The sequence below is a fragment of the Hyla sarda genome, chromosome 4 (assembly GCF_029499605.1).
Source record: "Hyla sarda isolate aHylSar1 chromosome 4, aHylSar1.hap1, whole genome shotgun sequence".
NCBI classification, from domain to species: Eukaryota; Metazoa; Chordata; class Amphibia; order Anura; family Hylidae; genus Hyla; species Hyla sarda.
In genome coordinates this window covers 384,055,645-384,078,188 of record NC_079192.1, presented here as the reverse complement: position 1 = coordinate 384,078,188, position 22,544 = coordinate 384,055,645, and the positions used below count along the sequence as shown (strand labels likewise).

At 41.9% G+C, this 22,544-nt stretch overlaps 1 protein-coding gene across 2 annotated transcripts in view; it reads right to left on the bottom strand.

Annotated features, from left to right (window-relative positions):
* MGAT4B (alpha-1,3-mannosyl-glycoprotein 4-beta-N-acetylglucosaminyltransferase B) overlaps positions 1-22,544 on the bottom strand; it is a 412,865-nt gene that overhangs the window by 237,934 nt on the left and 152,387 nt on the right. Inside the window, exon 1 of one of the 2 annotated variants that reach the window (XM_056517014.1) lies at positions 18,600-18,655. The exons of the other annotated variant lie outside the window; for it this stretch is intronic. Coding sequence (XP_056372989.1) covers positions 18,600-18,606 — 7 coding nt within the window. The 5' untranslated portion in view covers positions 18,607-18,655. Of the gene's footprint in view, positions 1-18,599; positions 18,656-22,544 lie in introns of those variants that run through there. 2 annotated transcript variants of the gene reach the window in all.

Below are 22,544 nucleotides of genomic sequence, written 5' to 3'. Positions count from 1 at the left end.
CGTTTCCGGAAGCCACAACAGGTGGGTGCTGCAGCAGAGATCCCGGGGTCCCCAGCGGCGTGACCCCCGCGATCTGACATCTTATCCCCTATCCAAAGGATAAGATGTCTAGGGGCGGAGTACCCCTTTAAGTAAAGTCAAATATTTGTATGCCATAATGGCTACTAGGAACACAGACCTATGCAGTAGCTGTAATGTGCTACTCTTACACAGCAAAGCATATTCAGCTAACAGATCCCCTCTTGAGGAAACATTAAAAAAATCTAAAATTGTCCCACTCCGTGCTAAAAGAAAATGCCCCCCAAATTTAGGAATTCTATACTGCTTCACGGAGTTTAATTGTGCATCTATGCTGGGCTTTAGTTTTTCATATTTTCATCAATAATACTCTTCCATGTTTTTAAGTGGAGTAGTCAGATTATTACTATTATTTTTTAAGGGGGTAAACTAGGTTATGAAAATAATGATCACCAAAGAAAAAAGATCACGTAGCACACTCACCCGCTGGTGTGATGGCAGATCAGGCTACTTCATCAGCGGCCTGACGAAGCACTTAGTGGCATGATCTGGTCCGTGGCCTGATGTCTGAACTCCCCCCGATTCCATCTACCACCTCCCGGCACTGATCCATTCGTTCTTCGGTCGAAGTAGCCTGATCTGCCATCACACCAGAGGGTGAGTGGTGTTCATCGTTATACCTGCTGCATTGCGGCACTGTCATAGGTGTATAGAGACACGACGGTGCTAAACTTCTGTATCTACTGGGAGGTGTAGGTTATAAAAATGCCCAGTCATTGTAACATTTGCTACGTGCCAAGGTGGGACCACGAAGTGGAAATCATTAGAGACCAGAGTCAGGAAATGTGAGTACTGTTTTACTGACCAGTCTCTACTTTTTTTTTAAATCAACAAAAAGGTAAACCGATTTGTAAATTACTTCTATTAAAAAATCTTAATCCTTCTAGTACTTATAAGCTTCTGTATGCTCCACTGGAAGTTCTTTTCTTTTTGAATTTCCTTTCTGTCTGACCACAGTGCTCTCTGCTGACACCTCTGTGCATGTCAGGAACTGTCCAGAGCAGGAGAGGTTTGCTATGGGGAAAACAGGACAGAGTTGTCAGCAGAGAGCACTGTGGTCAGACAAAAAGGAAATTCAAAAAGAAAAGAACTTCCAGTGGAGCATACAGAAGCTTATAAGTACTAGAAGGATTAAGATTTTTTTAATAGAAGTAATTTACAAATCTCTTTAACTTTCTTGCACCAGTTGATAAAAAAAAAAAAATATGTTTTCCAGCGGAGTACCCCTTTAAATGTTCACTGTGTTATCCCTCAAACTGTGATCACTTTCATGCCGCTCGAACCACAGACAGCATGAAAATGGACAGACTCCCCTATTACAGTGATGTATGATTAACTTCCGAAATGCTGCAGGAATCACAACACAGGATGGGAGCGGAACTCAGAGTCAATGGGGAGGTCCCCGGCGGCTTCTCCCCACCCTACTATCCTTCATTGATCAATCTCCACCTATACACAAATATGGAAAGATCCATCAATCAATCAAGCCTAGGAGGCAGGGAGCTGCTGCCAGGGACTGCGGGATGACTCGGACCCCCGTTCCAGGCCAATGTTATCAGTATGATTCCTCTGAAACGTTGCAGTCTTTCAGCATGAATCATATTCATCATTGTAATGAAGGAGCCTGTCCCTGTTTCATGCTGCCTGTGGTTTGGGCAGCATTAAAACGATATGTTATCTTGGAAGAGATTCTATAGTTTTACACATATATAATCTAAAGATCTGAGCACTTTTCGGCCTTATAACCTATCGCCCGCTCACATATACAGTATATTACTGTGTAGCGTTCCTACCCTCACCTGAAGTGATACATTAATTTATCCAGAGATGAGAATCTGACCTACTTCTACATTTTCAGTTCCACTATGCAGAATCTACGCCAAACATATAGGAGGTCCCATCTTTCCCATCAGAAGCATCAGGGGACCTCATTAACTTATAGGGAAAAGGTCTAATACTGAGGTATACTTCAATTATCACTTACACAAGGCCTTAAAGGGCCACTTTACCTAAATTAGAAACAGAAAGTACAGTGATCCCTCAACTTACAATGGCCTCAACATACAATAGTTTCAGCATATAATGATCTTTTCTGGACCATTGTAAGTTGAAACCAGACTCAACATACAGTCCAGATCTGTGAAATGTGTCAATGGCTGGAAGAACTGATCAATGAGAATGGGCATTCACTGGTAAAACCTATGTATTACTGAAGTGTTTGCACTGACTGGTGTCTGGTAGCGCCCTCTACAGTACAGGGAGGTATTATATATTCTGTACACTTTACCTGTATTACTGAAGTGTATGCACTGACTGGTGTCTGGTAGCGACCCCTACAGTACAGAGAGGTATTACATGTTCTGTACTACTCTTTGCCTGTATTACTGAAGTGTTTGCACTGAATGGTGTCTGGTAGCGCCCCCTACAGTACAGGGAGGTATTATATATTCTGTACTACTCTTTGCCTGTATTACTGAAGTGTATGCACTGACTGGTGTCTGGTAGTGCCCCCTACAGTACAGGGAGGTATTACATGTTCTGTACACTTTACCTGTACTAGGGTTAGCTGCTCCTTTGGACACCAGGTGAGGGCGACTCCATTACATTTATAGGACATTGCGTGTACTGTACAGGACCCGGAAGAAGCTCCTGTCCTCTACATAGACCAGTTTTTCCCCAAGCAGGGAGCCCCCAGCCGTTGCAAAACTACAACTCCCAGCATGCCCGGACAGCCTTTGGCTGTCCGGGCATGCTGGGAGTTGTAGTTTTGCAACGGCTGGAGGCTCCCTTCTTGGGAAACACTGACATAGACAGTGATTACAGCTCCCAGCAGATCTTTCTTACTTTTATATGTAAGGATTTGCTTTATCTATATTAGTTATCTACTTATTTTTCTTTAATCCTCACTTTTTTCCTATTTTTATATGACCTTTTGGTGCCCTTAGAACCAATTACCAGGTTTCCATAGAGTTCTGGTCTCAACATACAATGGTTTCAACATACAATGGTCGTCCCAGAACCAATTAATATTGTAACTTGAGGGACCACTGTATATATATATATATATATATATATATATATATATATATATAAAAGTATATATTTAAAAAAAATCTGAAAGTTTTTAGATAGGAAAAAATGTAACAACAACAGCCATCTTCCCTGACCCATTAGTCCCATAGAAGAATATAAAGAAGCGTTTCCCTATAGCCGATAACCGTAAAGCATATAACAAAGAGACCAGATAGAGTTTTTTGGTGTCACTTGAACAAGTTGGCTGTTTAATCTCACTTTATAATGTGTAAATCCCAGTACAGTAGCAGAACTATAACTAAACATTTCTTGTTCGACAAATGGCAGTGACAATACAGTACCGCAGTGGGATCAGCGGTGCGTGCTCCTCCGGGGGGGGGGGGGGGTCAGCTGCATAAACTGCACACATTCAATTCACACATGTTCAAAATACAGAAAAGCCTCTTCAAACATCTTACAGGAAGGTTACAAATCCCAACCGGCAAGCTAATCCGTGTTCATTTAACCAGCCACAAGCGAGGCACAAAGGAGCGCAAAGTAGATTTAGTGAATCTCGCTTTAAAGTTCATCGACACTATAGCACAAGTTTGGGATTTCTGATATTTGGAACTGGCAGGAGCCATATCACTGAAGAAAAGCACAAAAGGCGAAAAGCCCATGAACAAAGCGGTCACGTGAATATCTCATACAACCAGAAGGATACACCACGTACAATGCAGGGGTCATATATAAAGAAATGGTAAGATAAGAGAGGTGAGATATATTAGGCATTCATGTAACCTTCTGAAATGTAACCCCTGAGAGAACGGCAGTACGTAACGGTCCAAGGCACAACTCTCATTTTGCACTCCTTATATCCTCCTTTGTATAATGGATGCAAATTACGCAAAATATAACCCACTTATGAGTCTAATGAGTTCACCCGGGTAAATTTCAGTCCCCAGCACCCTAATTAGATGACCAAGTGCAGTGATCAAACACCGCACACTCAGCCAGAGGATTCATAGGCTGCATTTTAGTGATGGAATTGTATCCAGTATGAAGACAATCTCATGCCTGCTACATCAGCTAAAACAGGTAAGCACAAGGCATACACAAGAACCTCTACGTTATTCTCTAGTATACGCTACACTATATATGCGGAAAAAAAAAAAAATTCCAGGAGTGCTTGTTTAACCCCTAGAGAATTCAGGGCATACAGGTAGGCCCTGGGCGCCTGAGACTTGGCGCACCAGGACGTACATGTCCTGGTGCGCCAATTCTCATGTGCCCAGGGCAACCTGAGCCCCGTTGCAGCTATAAAGTGAGTACAGGAGGTGGCCTCACATCATAGACCGCAGGTCCCAGCTACAATCAGATATTTTGTTAATAAAGTTTGAGCTTTTTAAAAAGTAGTAGAATAATAGAAAAGTGTGTAATGATGGGTATCGTTTTAGTTGTTTTGATCCACAGAATGAACAGAAGATGTCAGTTTTACCATAAAGTATACTGCGTAAAAATATAACCCCCCCCCCCCCTAAAGTTGCAAATTTGCAGGTTGCTTGAAGAGGTACCTCCACTGGAATTTAAAAAAATAATTTTTTTAATCAACTGGTGCCAGAAAGTTTATCGGATTTGTAAATTACTTAAAAAAATCTTAATCCTTCCAGCACTAATCAGCTGCTATATGATCCACAGGAAGTTCTTCTCTTTCTTGAATTTCCTTTGTCTGACCACAGTGCTCTCTGCTGACACCTTTGTTCATTTTAGGAACTGTCCACAGTAGGAGCAAATCCCCATAGAATCCCGCCCCCCCCCCCCCCCCCCCCAAATAGAAAACCTAGAAAAGAACTTCCTGTGGATCGTATAGCAGCAGAAGTAATTTACAAATCTGTTTAACTTCCTGGCACCAGTTGATTTAAAAACTGTTTTCCAGTGGAGTACACCTTTAACAATTCCCTACCATAAATAATACTTTTATTATTTTAAGAGAGTAAAAAAAATTGCATAATGAAAAATTTCCTGTGACCTCAAGGCCAAAATGGCCTGTGTCCTTAAGGGGTTAAGTATAGCATAACTGCAGATATTGGGCAAAGAATATGTAAATGATATATTAATGAGTTCAGAAACTTTGTTAATATATAAATGTAATTTTTTATGTAGTTTTATGTGTGTATCTTTGTTAATACAGGCAGTGCCAGTGACTGCTTGGCAGACCTGCTCTACACCATGAACTAGTTGGCTCCCATAGGGGCAGAGACGCTGTTGTGCCAAGCTCACAATTGACTGCATTCTCTCTATCTGACCTGCATTAGATTCCACAGGCACCTGCTGTAAGTATGTAGCCAGCGTTTCAGCTGCCCGAAGTGAAGCGAGCAGCTAATGCTTTCCATTTTAATAGAGCTGCCGAGCAAAACAAGGCAAACACCAAATAATGGATCTTATCTGAAAAATTCCATTTAGCGTTGGGCGCTTATTTAAAGAAAAAAAAGAAGCGGTGAACATAATCATAGACGCCAGAACAATGCCAGGAGCCACACAGACCTAGCACTGCTGGTGTGCCAAGCTGACTTGCAGTGCCCACAGAAAATATTTTTTTCCTAGCATTAAAAAAACGTCACAACCAGTGAACAAAGAAAATGTAAAAGGTCTAAAAATACTTATCTGCAGGAATGGTCATTTGCAAAGTGTGGCTCTGCTATTATGGAGAGCATGCTGAGAGTTGTAGTTTTGAATCAGCCGGAAAGTAGGAGACCAGTCTGTTAGAGACTCTTGGGGTGAATTGACACTTTGCAACGTTTAAATAGGACAGTGGTTCTCAACCTTTTTGGCGACTGTACCCCCCAAAGGCTGAAAGTATGTCCGCGGGTACTCCTCGCGAGGAAATTCGCATGGAACGTACGCCCGAGGGGAACCTGCGGACAAAAGGCGTGTGCTTACCTTTATACTAATGCGATACTTAATCCCCTTGTGCCATTATTCCCCCCTCCATCTTAATCCCCTTGGGCCATAATTATCCGATATGGAAAAAGAGAATAAGAGGGAGGGAGGAATAACGGCACAAGGGGATAAAAATGGGGGGGGGGGGGGAGTAATCATTACCCCCCCCCCCTCCATCTTAATCCCCCTGTGCCATAATTCCCCCCTCCATCTGATCTCTTTTGCCATTATCCCTCTCTCCCCCTCCATCTTAATGCCCTTGTGCCATTATTTCTCTCCCCCCACCCATCCATATATATATATATATATATATATATATATATATATATATATATACACATACATACACACACATATATATAATCATCCCTCCCTCCTTCCGTCCCTCCCATACACTTAGTATTACTTTTTTTTTGTACATTACCTGCCTTATTCAGGTACCGTTCCCAGAGTCCCACGTCTCCCCAGCAACCACACAGATCCCTAAAGGAGCTGCGGCCGCGATACTTTACTGAGAGCTGCCGCGGCCATTCCCCACAATGCGCTGACAAATAGTGGCCAATGCATGGACAGTATTTGTCACCTCATTGCATACCCCCGCACAACCGGTGGTGTACCCCTAGGGGTGCGTGTTCCACCGGTTGAGAACCCCTGAAATAGGACATGCAGAAATCGATTTACATGGTGCCAAAACAATCCTATTCAGATGAATGAAACCGATTTTAAATTGCAGAAATTTATGTAACAAATCTTTCACATGTGAATATACTTTTCAAGTGGGTTCAGATGTGGCCGAACCCAGCAAAATACAGCAAAAATAAATGTGCTAAATAATGGGCCTGCTGTAGATCAGTGGTTTCCAAACTGCGGAATAAATCCCTGGATCAACGTTCTGTCCCTATAGATGTAGTATTCATAACCTGTAATGTTATTTCTCTCCAAAAATGTATATAGGCCCCTTTTAACTCTTTTATTGAGTTCACTCTGACCACTTCTTCTGAAAGAGAGTTCTCACCGCTCTTACTGTGCTGGTGTAGAAACCTTCTTCCCTCTAGACTTAGAGGATGTCCCCTTGTTATAGATACAGTCCTGGGTATAAATAGGTCATGAGAGAGATCTCTGTACTTCCCATCGAGACATATTTATATATAGTTATTAGGTCGCCCCTTAGCCGTCTTTTTCTAAACTATATTGCAGTATGTGCCCTGCCACTCCTGTGAGAAGATGGCTATGCACATCCGTGAAGTCCAAACCCGCAAATTTTTGTAGGACTGGCTGAACATCTAATGGCCTTCTGACTCAACCTTGAAGCCAGATGTCAGGGAGAGAAGGCTCCGGTATGTTGAATTTCAACTGCCCAGTCTTTTTGTTTTTGGCAGTTTGGGGTTGTTTTCTACCATCGGTCTATTTAGAACACATGCATGTTTGGCCAAATGTGCCTGTGTTTGGGAAGATCTTGTTTGGTGGACAGCTATTAACGTGTATGGCAGCTAAAGTTTAGGGCAAAAACAGCAGTAAGACTCACAATTTTCTAGCATTTTTTGATTGGTACATGATGAATGCATTAGGGTAAAATACTTCTATAATATTTTGTCAAGGTATAGAATCTCTATCTATACAGAAGTAACTATTGGAACGTGAAGAACCACTGGTAAAGCCTCTCCTCAGAAATTCATGGTTCTTAGTTTTACAGGTGCACAAAAAATTATTTAGCTAGGTTAGTCTTCACCTGTTTAATTCCTTCCACACTTACAACCCAAAATTTGTAAGTCTTCATACCCTGCAGTGGTGGCACCCTACACAGTGGGTTCAACACCTACGCATTGTACAGCGGAGTATTAAAAACATCTGCTCTTCAAACTGACAGTCATGGCTGGTTATCAATATTGCAAAAATATGATGACACAAAATGAGGAAATTCTCCCCACTTTCAACATGAATCCTGTGTGCGAAGCCTGTCACTTGTAACTTGGTGATATTCCTGTATTTTCGAGTTTTGTGACAGCTTCATAGATCCAAAAACAACCACCAGCTATTGCTCAGCAGTCCTGTGAACGGGACAACCCACCGAGACTAAAGCTTCTGTGACGTCAATGGCAGATGCTATAAGTAGCACAATAGTTGTTTGAAAAATTATTTGTGTAACTAGGTGCAACTACGTACTAAAAGTGAGAACCTAAAACTTTACACATTGCTAATATGATCGTGTCGGCTTCATTCTTCTCAATGGTGAACTGTAACTGAGTCCTGGGTGTTTCTAGTAAACCCTTCAGCCACAATGGCCGGAAGCACACTCTACACAAGTAATGTCTGTGATAGGTCAGGGGGCATGGTCAGACAATGATAGACGGCTACCTCTTCCCTGAGTCAAGAGGAGGATAGCACGGGATGAATACCACAGAAATATTCCCATTGCCAATTGTGTAAACAAAGCAGGAAGGAGGCACAAGAATGTATGATAAGCAGCACAATGGAACGCGGTGTCCAATTTATACAGGAGCAGGAGCACATTTATTGTGTACAAATAAGAGAAAATGATTTGCAGCACTATAATCTGATTGCAATGTACAAATATGTAAATGTGCAAATTTATAAATTATACAGCAGAGATCTTCAGTATTTAATTATATTACTTGTATCGAACAGCTCCCTGGATTCATTTTGGGTCTCCAGCTACCAGTGCTAAATTCAGACACCCACATTTGTTAGTTGGATCATGTTCAGAGGTTAAAGAACCACATTACATTTCCTGTGGTTTGCAAAGAGTATATGCATTATTGAAGCACTCCTGCAATGTTATCTATCTGCTTACATGGTGTAAAATAGGCTGCTATTAACCCCTTAAGGACTAAGCTTTTTCCACTTTTGTTTTTTCTCCTCCTTACATTTTAAAAATCATAACCCTTTCAATTTTGCACCTAAAAATACATATGATGTTTTTTTTTTTTTTTTTTTTGCACCACCAACTCTACATTGTAATGACATCAGTCGTTTTACCCATAGATCCACGGCGAAACGGGCAAAAAAATTATTGAGCGACAAAATTGAAGAAAAAGCCATTTTGTGAATTTTGGGGCTTCCGTTTCTACGCAGTACATTTTTTGGTAAAAATGACACCTTATCTTTATTCTGTAGGTCCACATGATTAAAATGATACCCTACTTATATAGGGTGGATTTTGTCGTACTTCTGGAAAAAAATCATAACAACATGAACGAAAATTAAGACTTAAAATTATCATCTTCTGACCCCTATAACTTTTTTACTTTTCCGAGTACGTGGTGGTATGAGGGCTCATTTTGTTGGCGCTGTGATCTGAAGTTTTTTTTGGTACTACTTTTTTTTTTGATCGGACCTTTTGATTGCTTTTATTCATTTTTCATGGTATAAAAAGTGACCAAAAATACGCTATTTTGGACTTTGGAATTTTTTTTCGTGTACGCCATTCACTGTGCGGTTTAATTAACAATATATTTTTATAGATCGGACATTTACTCATGTGGGCATACCACATATGTGTATTTTTATTTACACAGGTTTTTTTTTTATGGGAAAAGGGGGGTGATTCTAATTTTTATTAGGGAAGGGGTTAAATCACATTTATTAACTTTTTTTTAAACTTTTTTTTCTGCAGTGTTATAGTACCTATAACATTGCACACACTGATTGCAGGCACTGTTCAATGCATTGCCTTAGGAATGCAATTTATCAGTGTTTCCTGCGCCTGATTGCTCAAGCCTGGATTTCAGGCTTGGAGCAATCAAATGCCAATCGGACAGCCAGGAAGAAGGTAAGGCATCTCCCACTGTCCTCTCAGCTGTTTGGGACGCCGTGATTTCACCGTGGCGGTCCCCGAACAGCTTCGCTTTGCTAGCTGGTATGGATTTATCCTGTTTTAGACGCCACAATCAACTTTGATCGCGGCATCTGGTTAATATCGGAGATCAGCCCGATCGACGATGTCCGGTATTAGCCACGGGTCCTGGTTGCTGATAGCAACTGGGACCACGCAGTTACGAAGCGTGCTCAGCTTCTGAGCACGCTTCACAGTTCGGGAGCTGGCCACGGACGTAAATCTACGTCCGTGGTCATTAAGGGGTTAAAGTGGACCTGTCTGCAGGAAAACAAGAGTGTAAATAAGCAGGTGGCTAGTTAGCCGTAGTTATCAGGATTCCAGGCATACCTCTTATATCTCAGCACCGGAAAAGACTATGGAGATAAAAGCTTTTTCGTTATCATGCAAATGCAGCTCAAAAGCGCAGGGGGTATTTCCCAGCACGGTAGGAGTTCAGGTATGGGCTCGTTCACCTAGTGCCAACGATTTGACGGCACATGCTGCCAACGGACATTCAGCTACTTTAAAGGAATAATAAAGAAGCTCTTGTGTTTGCTAGGTTTACCGATTTTAACTGATGTCATACATGGTTTGCCATCTTGATTCCTTCTAATGGCTCATCGAATACAATAGGATTGCTGCGGAGGCTATGTAAATGTAAAAACGGCTGTCTGCCAGGGTATAGGTGTCAAGAAGACGCAACCTATAGTCGCTAGTGGTATGATACCACTAGTGTCTATTGGTTGCGTCTTCTTGACACCTTTACACCATCAATCAGCCGTTTTGCTTAAATTTATATACCGTCTGCAGCAAACCATGATGTCTAAGGAATGTTCAGTGGGACCGAAACGTTACATTGTGTGAAAAGGATTGCAGAAAAGTTCTTATGGGTACCAAGTTGTCTTTGAGATATATATATATATATATATATATATATATATATATATGAATATGAGAGAGAGAGAGAGAGAGAGAGAGAGAGAGAGAGATTGGGATCCTACTTGAGCATCCTCTAATGCAACCTATATTTCCCATGATGCTGATGGCCTTGCAGAGATAGAGGGGATGGAGTTTTATCACACTTAGCTTGGCACTCAGTTTTAAGTGACAGACAATGACACAGAGCTTCTGTGCTAGGTTCCAGTAAGAAAATCACCACAGTTTTTCTCTCACACGTTTTGATAAATCTTATGTGCGAGACTGAAAAGTTTTTATAAGTCTACAGCTAATATTTGTAGGGACTCACCTACTATATCACTGCACTCCTGAATTCTTTAGATAGGAACAAAAAATATCTCTTCAGTAGAATTCTATTCATCCTCCATGGAGAGAGGTAATGCCTGGAGGGACATGGAGAGGGGGTGTCTGAGGGCTTCCAGGAGGGATCTAATAGGTGATGATGTAATCGTGTAGTTTATAAGAGGTACTACACACATGATAGACTGACCTCCTGTATACACAGAGCATTTACTAGTTTGGTGATCAAATATGGGATCAAATGACACAGCTGCCCATAATGTAAGAATTCAAAATGTAAAAATGCAGCTGACCTTGTAAGTAACTGCAGGAATATTTTGGATAATATTATGCGTCCAAAAATGTTGCTATAGTGCTTCTTCAAAGTGAGTCCCCTTAAAAGAGCTAAGATGGAATACAAACCCTGAACTAAAGAGACAAAGCTATAGGGGTAAATAGGTAGCAGTCACCGTGACCAGGCAACATAGTACTCCAGAATTATATATACCACTTGGGAGCTCTGATACACATTTACACTAAAATCCAGGTCCTCTCTCTGAAAGCAATAACCAACAAGTAAAATATTTAAGTAGAAAATTTCAGATACATCATCTCTATATCTGAAAGATTTAGTTTTCAAATATTTCTATATAGTGTTAGGAGAGAACAGCCATACTGTATTATGCCTAGTACAGGCCTGAGGGGGCGGTGCATAACAGGGATTTGAAGAAGCCAAGGAGAGAGTCCTACACAGGCAATACTCAATCAGTTTTGCCCAGAGTGTTCCTTTAATTAATTTGCGCTATTCCCACTGCATAAGCACATTGTGGTTCCTGGCAACTCATGATATTCCCATCTATACCGCGTGAGTTGACAGCACGCAAAACAAAAGCCATACGGCATTGCCTGGTATTGGAGATTGAGGGCCTCTTTACAGCAGTGGTTAATGTTTTGGACACATCCCCAGAGGAGGAGAGAGCAGACATCCAGCCGGAGAGAATGTTCCCAGATGACAGTCGGTTCCATGACTAATCTGAGGTAATGTTTATACCATATACTGTACCATGGGGAATAAGAGCTGAACTGTTGTGCAGTCTCGCTGCTGCTAAACTCCATTAACAGCCGTAAAGCGGAGGACAACAAACGGTTCTTGACGCTTTGCACGATTCACTTTAACACAACATTGTTGGTGGCGAATTGATGGATCCTGCAAAAAACCCGTGAAGACACGGATGTGATGGGACGAGAGAATTATCTGAATAAGTACTAAATGCTAGACCGAGGATCTTAAAAGGTCTACATCAAGTCTATATCATTATATAGTTGCTAGCTTTTCCTTGGTGTAGATATCAAGTCTATAGACGTGTATACTATGCCAAATGCATATTCTACAAACCTATACTGTTTTTGCTGCCACTGCAACTACTGCCAAGTTGGGCCATATATGAAGAAGTTGCACAATGGCTCCAACTGAAGACCTCTATAACATGCGGACCACAGATAGGACTGCATGACCAGTTCCCTTAAATAATCAGTCCCATTTCTGGTGGTGGCAGAATATGTATTGGTCCTATACACAATATTGCTGACACATCTCTTTGTATACGGCTGGCACTCTTCATTTCGTAAAGTCAGGTTGGCATGAAGCAATGTAGTCCACTGCGACCATGCATTTTGCCACTAGGCAGCGTAACTTGGGAAGGATTGTTATTCATTTGTTATGTTCTGAATTGCTGCCATTGACTCGTTGCTTGTTAAGTTAAATAGATCGATCGCCCCACTTTTTTTTGCATTCCCCACCATTAACAGCGAGACTTCTACAGCATTTCAATTAGAGTAGGTGTAATAAAGTGGGGAATACGATCTCTGCCAGAGATTTATTGCCCTTCAGAGTCTCATTTAAAAGGGCAAGCAATGAAGACGGACTTGCTATAATTACTTGTTTTTCACTTGTCTTTTTTTTTTTGTTATTAACAATATTTGTAGCTACTGAAACAAAAAATTTGACTAAGAAGGAATACAGTGACCCCTCGACCTACGATGGCCCCGACATATAATAATTTCAACATGCGATGGCCTCTCAGAGGCCATCGCATGTTGAAGGCAGCATCAACATACGATGCTTTTTTATGTCGGGGCCATCGCATAAACGGCTATCCGGCAGCGCTGACTGCTTCAGCTGCCACCGGATAGCCGTTTACGGTGCCCCGTGTGCTCCGGTGATGTCACTTACCTGTCCTCGGGCCTCCGGCGCGTCCTCTTTGGGATTCCCTGCATCGTCGGCGCTCTCCATCGATGTCATCACGTCGCTGCGCATGCCGTTCCGTCATCCAATAGGAGCGGCGTGCATAGCGACGTGATAGCGGCGACGGAGAGCGCGGATGTCGGGGAAGCAGAGGTCTTGCCGGAGCATCGGGGACACCCCGGGGACGCAGCGACATCCAGGGCAGCGGTGACGAGCGGTGACGGTCTGGAGCGGGGGGACAGGTGAGTACAACTTCTTCTAACAGTGGTGTACAACCTGCGGACCTCCAGATGTTGCAAAACTACAACACCTAGCATGCCCGGACAGCCAACGGCTGTCCGGGCATGCTGGGTGTTGTAGTTTTGCAACATCTGGAGGTCCGCAGGTTGTAGACCACCGTCCTATACTTTACATTGCACGGATCCCTCAACATGCGTTGGTTTCAACAAACGATGGTCCGTTTGGAATGGATTACCATCGTATGTTGAGGGACCACCGTATGTGAAAATACAAGACATCTCCGCTAATTCAGGGTGCAAATTATATAGAAGAATCTTAAGTGACAGCCTTATGACACTAAATACAATTGGGTGATATTGCTGAGTGACCTGTGTAGTCATGAGTTCAAGGGTCAATTATAGGTTACATTAAAGGGGTATTCCAGGCCAAAACTTTTTTATATATATATCAAAAAAGTAGAAAGTGAAACAGATTTGTAAATTACTTCTATTAAAAAAATCTTAATCCTTTTAGTACTTATGAGCTTCTGAAGTTAAGGTTGTTCTTTCATGTCTAAGTCCTCTCTGATGACACGTGTCTCGGGAAACGCCCCGTTTAGAAGAAGTTTACTATGGGGATTTGCTTCTAAACTGGGCGTTTCCCGAGACTTGGACAGGAAAGAACAACCTTAACTTCTATCTGCTACTACTAAAAGTCTTATATTCAGTATTTGTGTTGCTACGTGTGCTTTCATATATTGCCTATTTTAACGCTGAGGGCAGATCAAATATTAAAATGATCCATCACCTCGTAGAACTTGTATGGTTACTTTTGCTTGTCTTTACCATTGACACTATTAGTAGATGTGATACAAGGTGCTGCAGAGCTGTCTAAACCAGTGTTACCCAACCATTGGGCCTCCAGCTGGTGCAAAACTACAACTCCCAGTATGCCCGGACAGGAGTTGTAGTGCAACAGCTGAAGGCAGACAGGTTGGAAAACACTGCATATTATTACTATTATTTTTTATTAATTTTTTTTTAAAGTGGGTGGCGAGTTCGGTATAGAACCGCTAAAAGTCATGTTTTTGCGTACATTTACAATCCAGCAAATAGCGTACAAGGCTTTAGAAATGTTATAGTTTTCACGCCTTCCGTCTGAACTTGACAGGTGTACAAAAACAATTTCTGGAAACAGCCTTTTTAGCCTCATGGTTCTCAAATGTAAAGCAAACATTGCAATTTATTTCCGGGAACCCTTAGAGGGGTACTCCGCTGCAGAGTCATTTTGGCCACAGAGGTGCCTTTCTTTATGTTCTGCTAGCCTTTCCTCTGCAAGTTGTGTACTTTCCCAGTGTAAGGTTTGTTTTCTCACCATTATGGACATTTATCAACGGGTTTAGTCAGGTTTTCTTTACTATAATTGTCGCAAAATTGTCGCAACTGCGACTACGCGATTTTTCGTGCGACATTTTGACTGGAAAGCGAGAAAAGCAAGTTTTCCTAAAATTTACTATGCAGTAATAATTTTAAAATGGACTCCGGGTAGTCAGGTATTTATTAACTGCGACAGTCGCCACTGCGCAAAAAAAAAGTCGCAACAGCGTTAAAAATTGACTAAATTTACTCCAGCTCAAACATGGAGCAGAAAAAGCTACAACCAAAGTAAAAAAAGGAAAAATTGCTTACGGGAAAGAAAATTATAAACAGGCTGAAACCAGTTGATAAATACGTCACATATAAGCAAAAAAAAAGTAAGGAAAAAATTACTAAAAAAAAGAATACATAAGCAAACATTGATAAATGTCCCTCCATATATCTCTGCAGGAAGTAGTGTAGTGTCGGGGGGTCGCTGTGACTGGCAAACATTTTTTATTTTCTTTGTGAGCCCTTTTGTGTTTGTTACGTCAGCGCTGATCCTTCTGACGAGCCTGTGCCCTCCTCCCGTCTTCAGCGTTTTCCACGCCCCCGCTGTATGAATATTGAAATTTGCGTATAGAGATCCTCCTTTCTGCAGGTTACATTCAAGCCATTGTGTACTCTCTAGGACAGCACTGCACATGTGTGGTAGGCTAGGTTGTCTTGTGTCCGTGCTGGCGGAACGGCCTTAGGCTGCGCCGGGGCCGTAGTCTGGTAACTGTGCAGTGCTGGTGAGGAAAAAAGAAAAAGGTCCGGACAGAGGCGGAAACTCCAAATAGGTTCATTAAAGAAAATGTGGCGGCATAACAAATGAAGGAGGGCGTGCGCTGGGCAGATGGAACCAAAAGAATAGGATGGACAAACCTGAAAAGGGGTCGGAAGCAAACACATGAAACAACATCGCGGGACATGCTGAGAGGAGTGGAGTGGGTGCAAACGTAAAAGCCAAAGAAGGTAGAAGAACACAATGAAGGACCAAGCTAAGGAGCAGAAAAGAGGCAGGGATAGGACAATCCACGCACCACAGGGACAGAAAGAAAAAAACACAGCAAGGACCAGGTAACTTAAAAAAGCCTTGGCAGCAGAGTACCCCTTTAATGGTTTAGTTATAGTAAAATAAAAGAAAATCTTTAAAATCTTTAGACTTAGACTTATTTCACATTTTGCCAATTTTTTTTTTTGTCTTTTCCCTTAAAATCGGAGCGCCAACCATAAGGATCCTATGGTATTTTAAATAGTTTTAATTTTCCAATCATATGTCCGGAAATGGAATACAAGATTTTTTGGAGAGTTTATTCATATAAAGCAGACAGGAGTGCAGTGTAAGTAAAAAATCACCATAAGGTGAGATCAGCTGTTTTCATCCAGAGAAACTTTACTACATAAGGATTTTACACATATATTTTAATTTTACTTTATCCATTATACTCCACAAAGGCAGATGTATTAAAAGGAAAACCATATAATACTCCAGCGCTATTATAGGTAGAACAGTCCAACATCACCCTGTGTAATAGCAACAGAAATCAGATATAAGCAAATGGTTGTGTGTCAGCTGACTGCTTTATTTTGATTATTTTAAGAGGTACTCCGCTGCTCAGCATTTGGAACAAACTGTTCCCGGGAGCTTGTGACGTCATAGCCCCACACCCCTCAAAGCAAGCCTATGGGAAGGGGGGTGAAGGCTGTCACGCCCCCTCCCATAGACTTGCACTGAGGGGGCGGGGCTATGACGTCATGAGCTCCCGGCGCTGGCTCCAGTGTTCGGAACAGTTTGTTCCAAATGCTGAGCAGCGGAGTACCCCTTTAAAGGGGTATTCTAGGGAACTCAACTTATCCCCTAGTTACAAGATAGGGAATAAGTGTCTAATCACGGGGGATCTAACCATTGGGAACTAAAAGTATTTACAAATGTGGCACATTTCTTGGGTGCAAACTGTGCCATTTGCAATAGTAAAGTGGGCCAATGCGTTAAGCCTAGTGCAGGGCCTGAAGGGATGGAACTGTGCAAGAGAGGTTTGCTATGGGGATTTGCTCCTGCTCTGGACAGTTCCTGACATGGACAGAGGTGTCAGCAGAGAGCACTGTGGTCTGACAGAAAAAGAAAAACTCAACTTCCCCTGGAGCATACAGCAGTTGATAAGTACTGGAAGGATTAATATTTTTTAACCCCCTTAACGACGCAGGACGTATATTTACATCCTGCACCGGCTCCCGCGATATGAAGCGATCATATCGCGTCGGTCCCGGCGCTCATCAACGGCGGGGACCCGCGGCTAATACCACACATCGCCGATCGAGGCGGTGCGGTATTAACCCTTTAGAAGCGGCGGTCAAAGCTGACCGCCGCTTCTAAAGCGAAAGTGAAGGTGACCCGGCTGCTCAGTCGGGCTGTTCGGGACCGCCGCGGTGAAATCGCGGTGTCCCGAACAGCTGGCAGGACACCGGGAGGGCCCTTACCTGCCTCCTCGGTGTCCGATCGGCGAATGACTGCTCTGTGCCTGAGATCCAGGCAGGAGCAGTCAAGCGCCGATAACACTGATCACAGGCGTGTTAATACACGCCTGTGATCAGGATGAGGGATCAGTGTGTGCAGTGTTATAGGTCCCTATGGGACCTATAACACTGCAAAAAAAAAGTTAAAAAAAAGTGTTAATAAAGGTCATTTAACCCCTTCCCTAATAAAAGTTTGAATCACCCCCCTTTTCCCATAAAAAAATAAAACAGTGTAAAAAAAAAAAAAAATAAACATATGTGGTATGGCCGCGTATGTAAATGTCCGAACTATAAAAATATATCATTAATTAAACTGTACGGTCAATGGCGTACGCGCAAAAAAATTCCAAAGTCAAAAAAAGCGCATTTTTGGTCACTTTTTATACCATTAAAAAATGAATAAAAAGCGATCAAAAAGTCCGATCAAAACAAAAATTGTATCGATTAAAACTTCAGATCACGGTGCAAAAAATGAGTCCTCATACCGCCCTGTACGTGGAGAAATAAAAAAGTTATAGGGGTCAGAAAATGACATTTTTAAACGTATAAATTTTCCTGCATGTAGTTATGATTTTCTCCAGAAGTGCGACAAAATCAAACCTATATAAGTAGGGTATCATTTTAACCGTATGGACCTACAGAATAATGATAAGGTGTAATTTTTACCGAAATATGTACTGCGTAGAAACGGAAGCACCCAAAAGTTACAAAATGGCATTTTTTCTTCGATTTTGTCACACAATGATTTTTTTTTCCATTTCGCCGTGCATTTTTGGGTAAAATGACTAATGTCACTGCAAGGTAGAATTGGCGACGCAAAAAATAAGCCATAAGATGGATTTTTAGGTGGAAAATTGAAAGGGTTATGATTTTTAAAAGGTAAGGAGGAAAAAACGAAAGTGCAAAAACGGAAAAACCCTGAGTCCTTAAGGGGTTAATAGAAGTAATTTACAAATCTGTTTAATTTTCTGGGGCCAGTTGATATGACATTTTTTATTTTCCACTAGAGCACCACTTTAAAGGTGTTTTCTGGGAATGTGCCAATTGATGGCTTCTTAGCCCATCCGCCAATTACAGGGGCCGCGGCACACATGAGCACTTCAGCTTGTTCGTTTCCTACCTGGCATTGCTACGTATATTCAGTAATGGCTATATCTGGTATTCCAGCTTGTCCATCAATATAAAAGTCCTGGAAAACAATAGTTTGGGCAATTAAAATAAGGTACTTAGTCATACAAGCCCAAAATGCACCTGTAACATCCTCATGTGAAACTGGCCTAAAGGGTATTTGCAGCCATTTCTTAGGTACAGCTGTTTTAGAAGAGCAGTGTAAAGAACTAATACGACCGTCATTACCGCTACCACAGGGGTTCTAGGCCAACTTTTAAGTAGCGTTTTTCTTTCTTCTTTTTATGACTGATGTACGACACCTGGTTAAGTCCCTAGAAAAATAATCTTATTGCAACAGCAAACACTTCAAAGTAGTAAAAAGCATCACTTATTTGCAACTGCATATGGTGCCAAATAAAATGAAAAGGGAGCAAAATTTAGCAAAGTACACCTGGGGCATTGGCATTGTTTGACGTTGCGAGGCTGTTTGCTCCCCCCTCCCCTTTTTCTATTTCAACAAACAGCAGGTAAGCGAAATAAGAGTGTGAACACGAACAAATTAGTTTTCATGATTACAACGCAGGGGGAGGCGAGAGGCGATTAAAGTAGCAATTAGTTGTGGAAGAACAGCTGACTGAGGGCTGGAAAGGAGAATACTGTGCAAATACACCTGTACTGAACAGATAGAGAGGGGGACAGAACAGAAAAGATGCTTGGAGAACAACAGACTGCTCTAATAAACTCGACTGTAACTATTGAAAGATGCGTTTATAGAGAGGAGCGATATCAGATCTATGTAGTGTAAACTTCCTATGACTACTTGTGCTCCCGTACGTGTATTCACTCCAATGGCGATCATCCAGACAGGAAGACAAACTACCTGTAGAATACGATAAATGACAGCCGGATAAAAGGGAAATAAACATTGATCCCTCTACAAAGTAAACTTATTGTATGCTGTAGGGCTGCACAATGTGCGATTGCAATTATGGAGGTGAATATTGCAATTTCAATATGTGATTAAGATATAAAAAACAAATGGTCAAATCCGGCAATTTCATGTCCAAATCCCCCATTTTACGTCTTTACCTCTATTTTATGTCCACATCTATTTCACATTAAAGGGGTACTCCGCCCCTGGCATCTTATCCCCTATCCAAAGGATAGGGGATAAGATGTCAGATTGCCGCGGTCCCGCTGCTGGGGACCCCGGGGATTGCCGCTGCGGCACCGCCATCATTACTGCACAGAACGAGTTCGCTCTGTGCGTAATGACGGGCGATACAGGGGCCGGAGCAGCGTGACGTCATGGCTCCGCCCCTCATGACATCACGGCCCGATCCCTTAATGCAAGTCTATGGCAGGGGGCGTGACAACCGTCACGCCCCCTCCCATAGACTTGTATTGACGGGGCGGGCCGTGACGTCATGAGGGGCGGAGCCGTGACTTAACGATGCTCCGGCCCCTGTATTGCCCGTCATTACATGCAGAGCGATCTCGCTCTGCGCAGTAATGATAGCGGGGTGCTGCAGGGGCGATCCCCGGTGCTGGGGACCCCGGCAATCTGACATCTTATCCCCTATCCTTTGGATAGGGGATAAGATGTCTAGGGGTGGAGTACCCCTTTAACTTTCTTTCCTTTTGATCTCCCCTATTTCATGTCCACATTCCCATTTAACATCTCCCCCCATTTTATTTATATCCCCCCCCATCTCACAGTGCATGGAGCGGGCTCCTAACGAATACCCTCTCTATACCCAGAGACCCTCAGCTGATTTCAATAGCTGGGCACGGCTGGCTATTAACCCTTTAGATCGTCACTGTCAAAGCCCAACCCTCCTGGGGAAGGGGAGGGATGGTGATTCACTGTAGAGGTAGCCAGGGGTCCATGGTTCTGTCATTGATAGAGCCTGTCTGGACCAGACTTTATCAATGGAGCGCAGAGCACAAAAATTTATGGAGTTCAATAGAACTGCATTAATCTGTATGAGGAATCTAATAATTCTTCCGAAAAGTCCCCTAAGGGGACTAATAACGTGTTAAAAAAGATTAAAAAGTTTAAAAGACACACATTAACCCCTTTCATATTAAAAGGTCAAACCCCCCACCCTTTTCCCTCTTTCCATATAAAAACATTGAAACATAATAAAATTAAACATATTTGGTACTGCTGTAAATTTCCCAAACTATTCAAATATAACATTATGTATTCCGTGCGGTAAATTACGTAACAGGAAAAAACTATACCAAACCCCAGAATGGCATTTTTTTTATAACATCATATCCCAGAAAAAATAAAGCAAAAAACAATCAAAAGGTCAGAACACCACCAAAATATTACCAATGCAAACAGCAGATTACTGCGCAAAAAATTAGCCATCACAGCCTGGTATACGGATAAAAAAAATAGTTACAGGGGTCAGAAAATGGCAATTAAAAAAAATTCTAAAAAGTTTTAAATTTTTTTTTTTAATTAGTAAAATGTGACAAAAACTGTACAAATTTGGTATCAGGCTGACCTAAAGTATCACGTTAGTTTAACCACAAGGTCAATGGCGTAAAAACAAAAAACACCAAATTAGCTAAATTATCTCTTTTCTTTTATTATTTCAATTTCACCTAAAATAATTATAATTTTTATTGTTTCAGAGCATATGTTATGGAAGGTGTCATTACAAAGTACAATCGGTCCCGCAAAAAAAAAAAAACCTATATGGGTCAGTAGATGGAAAAATAAAATAGTTATGGCTATTATGGGGCGAGAAGGAAAAAACAAAAGTGCAAAAATGAAAATTGGCCCGTCCTTAAGAAATTAAAGTGTTTTTAGGTCTGCCTATACATTTTTTATTAAAATCCAAATCCACAATCGTACCACCAAGGAGGATAATGGAGAGCTGCCCACGACTTCTTCAATAATAGTATTTATTTAAAAAGGATTATAAAAAAGTACAACATGTTTCGAAGCTGGACCGACTTCTTTCTAAAGACTTGAGAAAGAAGCCGGGACGGCTTCGAAACATGTTGTACGTTTTTATAATCCTTTTAAAATAAATACTATTATTCAAGAAGTCGTGGGCAGCATTCCATTATCCTCCTTGGTGGTACAATTGTGGATTTGGATTTTATGGAACACGTAGCCCAGCGTGTAAGAGGAGGCAGCTGCAGCCTTGTATTCATGCCCTTGTAAGTGTTGTGTCGGTATTAGCAAAACCACCCCAGGTGTGTCAGTTCTTGGTTCACCTTTTCAATCAATTAGTTTTTGGAGGATATCACACAAGAAAGCGCCTCTTGTTCTTTTATTGCATACTTTTTTTTTGTTGAAATTATTGTGTGTACCAAAACAAATGGATTATCATGAGGGACACGTAGATTGTGCACCCGTTTTAGTCCCTTGGACAAGTATTTTTATTTTTTTTCCACAGCCCGGTTTACACCCCCCTATTTCATGTCCACTCCCCCATTTTTCGTCCACACCCTCATTTAACATCTCCCCCGTTTCATGTCTATCCCTCCCAGTTTGATGTCATGGGGTGGAGGAAACATAAAAAAAAAAATGGAAGGTAGCTGGATGCACTCACAGGCCGAGTCTGTAAGGTCCTGCTTGTATGGACAGAAGACCCAGGGAGCACGGAGAAGATACCAGGACCACACAGAGGAAAACGGGATCTGCGGCAGACCTACAGGGATCGGGGTTAGGAAAGCATCCGGTTCTTTTTTTTATGTTTTAACACAGTGTTTCCCAACCAGGGTGCCTCCTGCTGTTGCAAAACTGCAACTCCCAGCATACTTTTTGCAATATTTGGAGGCACCCAGGTTAGGAAACGCAGAATCTGCATTTGACTTTGGGTCTATTAGTTTCTTTGACTTGATTGCTACGCAACTGCTGAGCTTAGGGATTGTTCAAAATAGGAGTTCCTGATAGGTTAGTCTCCATTTTACTATCTCTGCCTTTTGC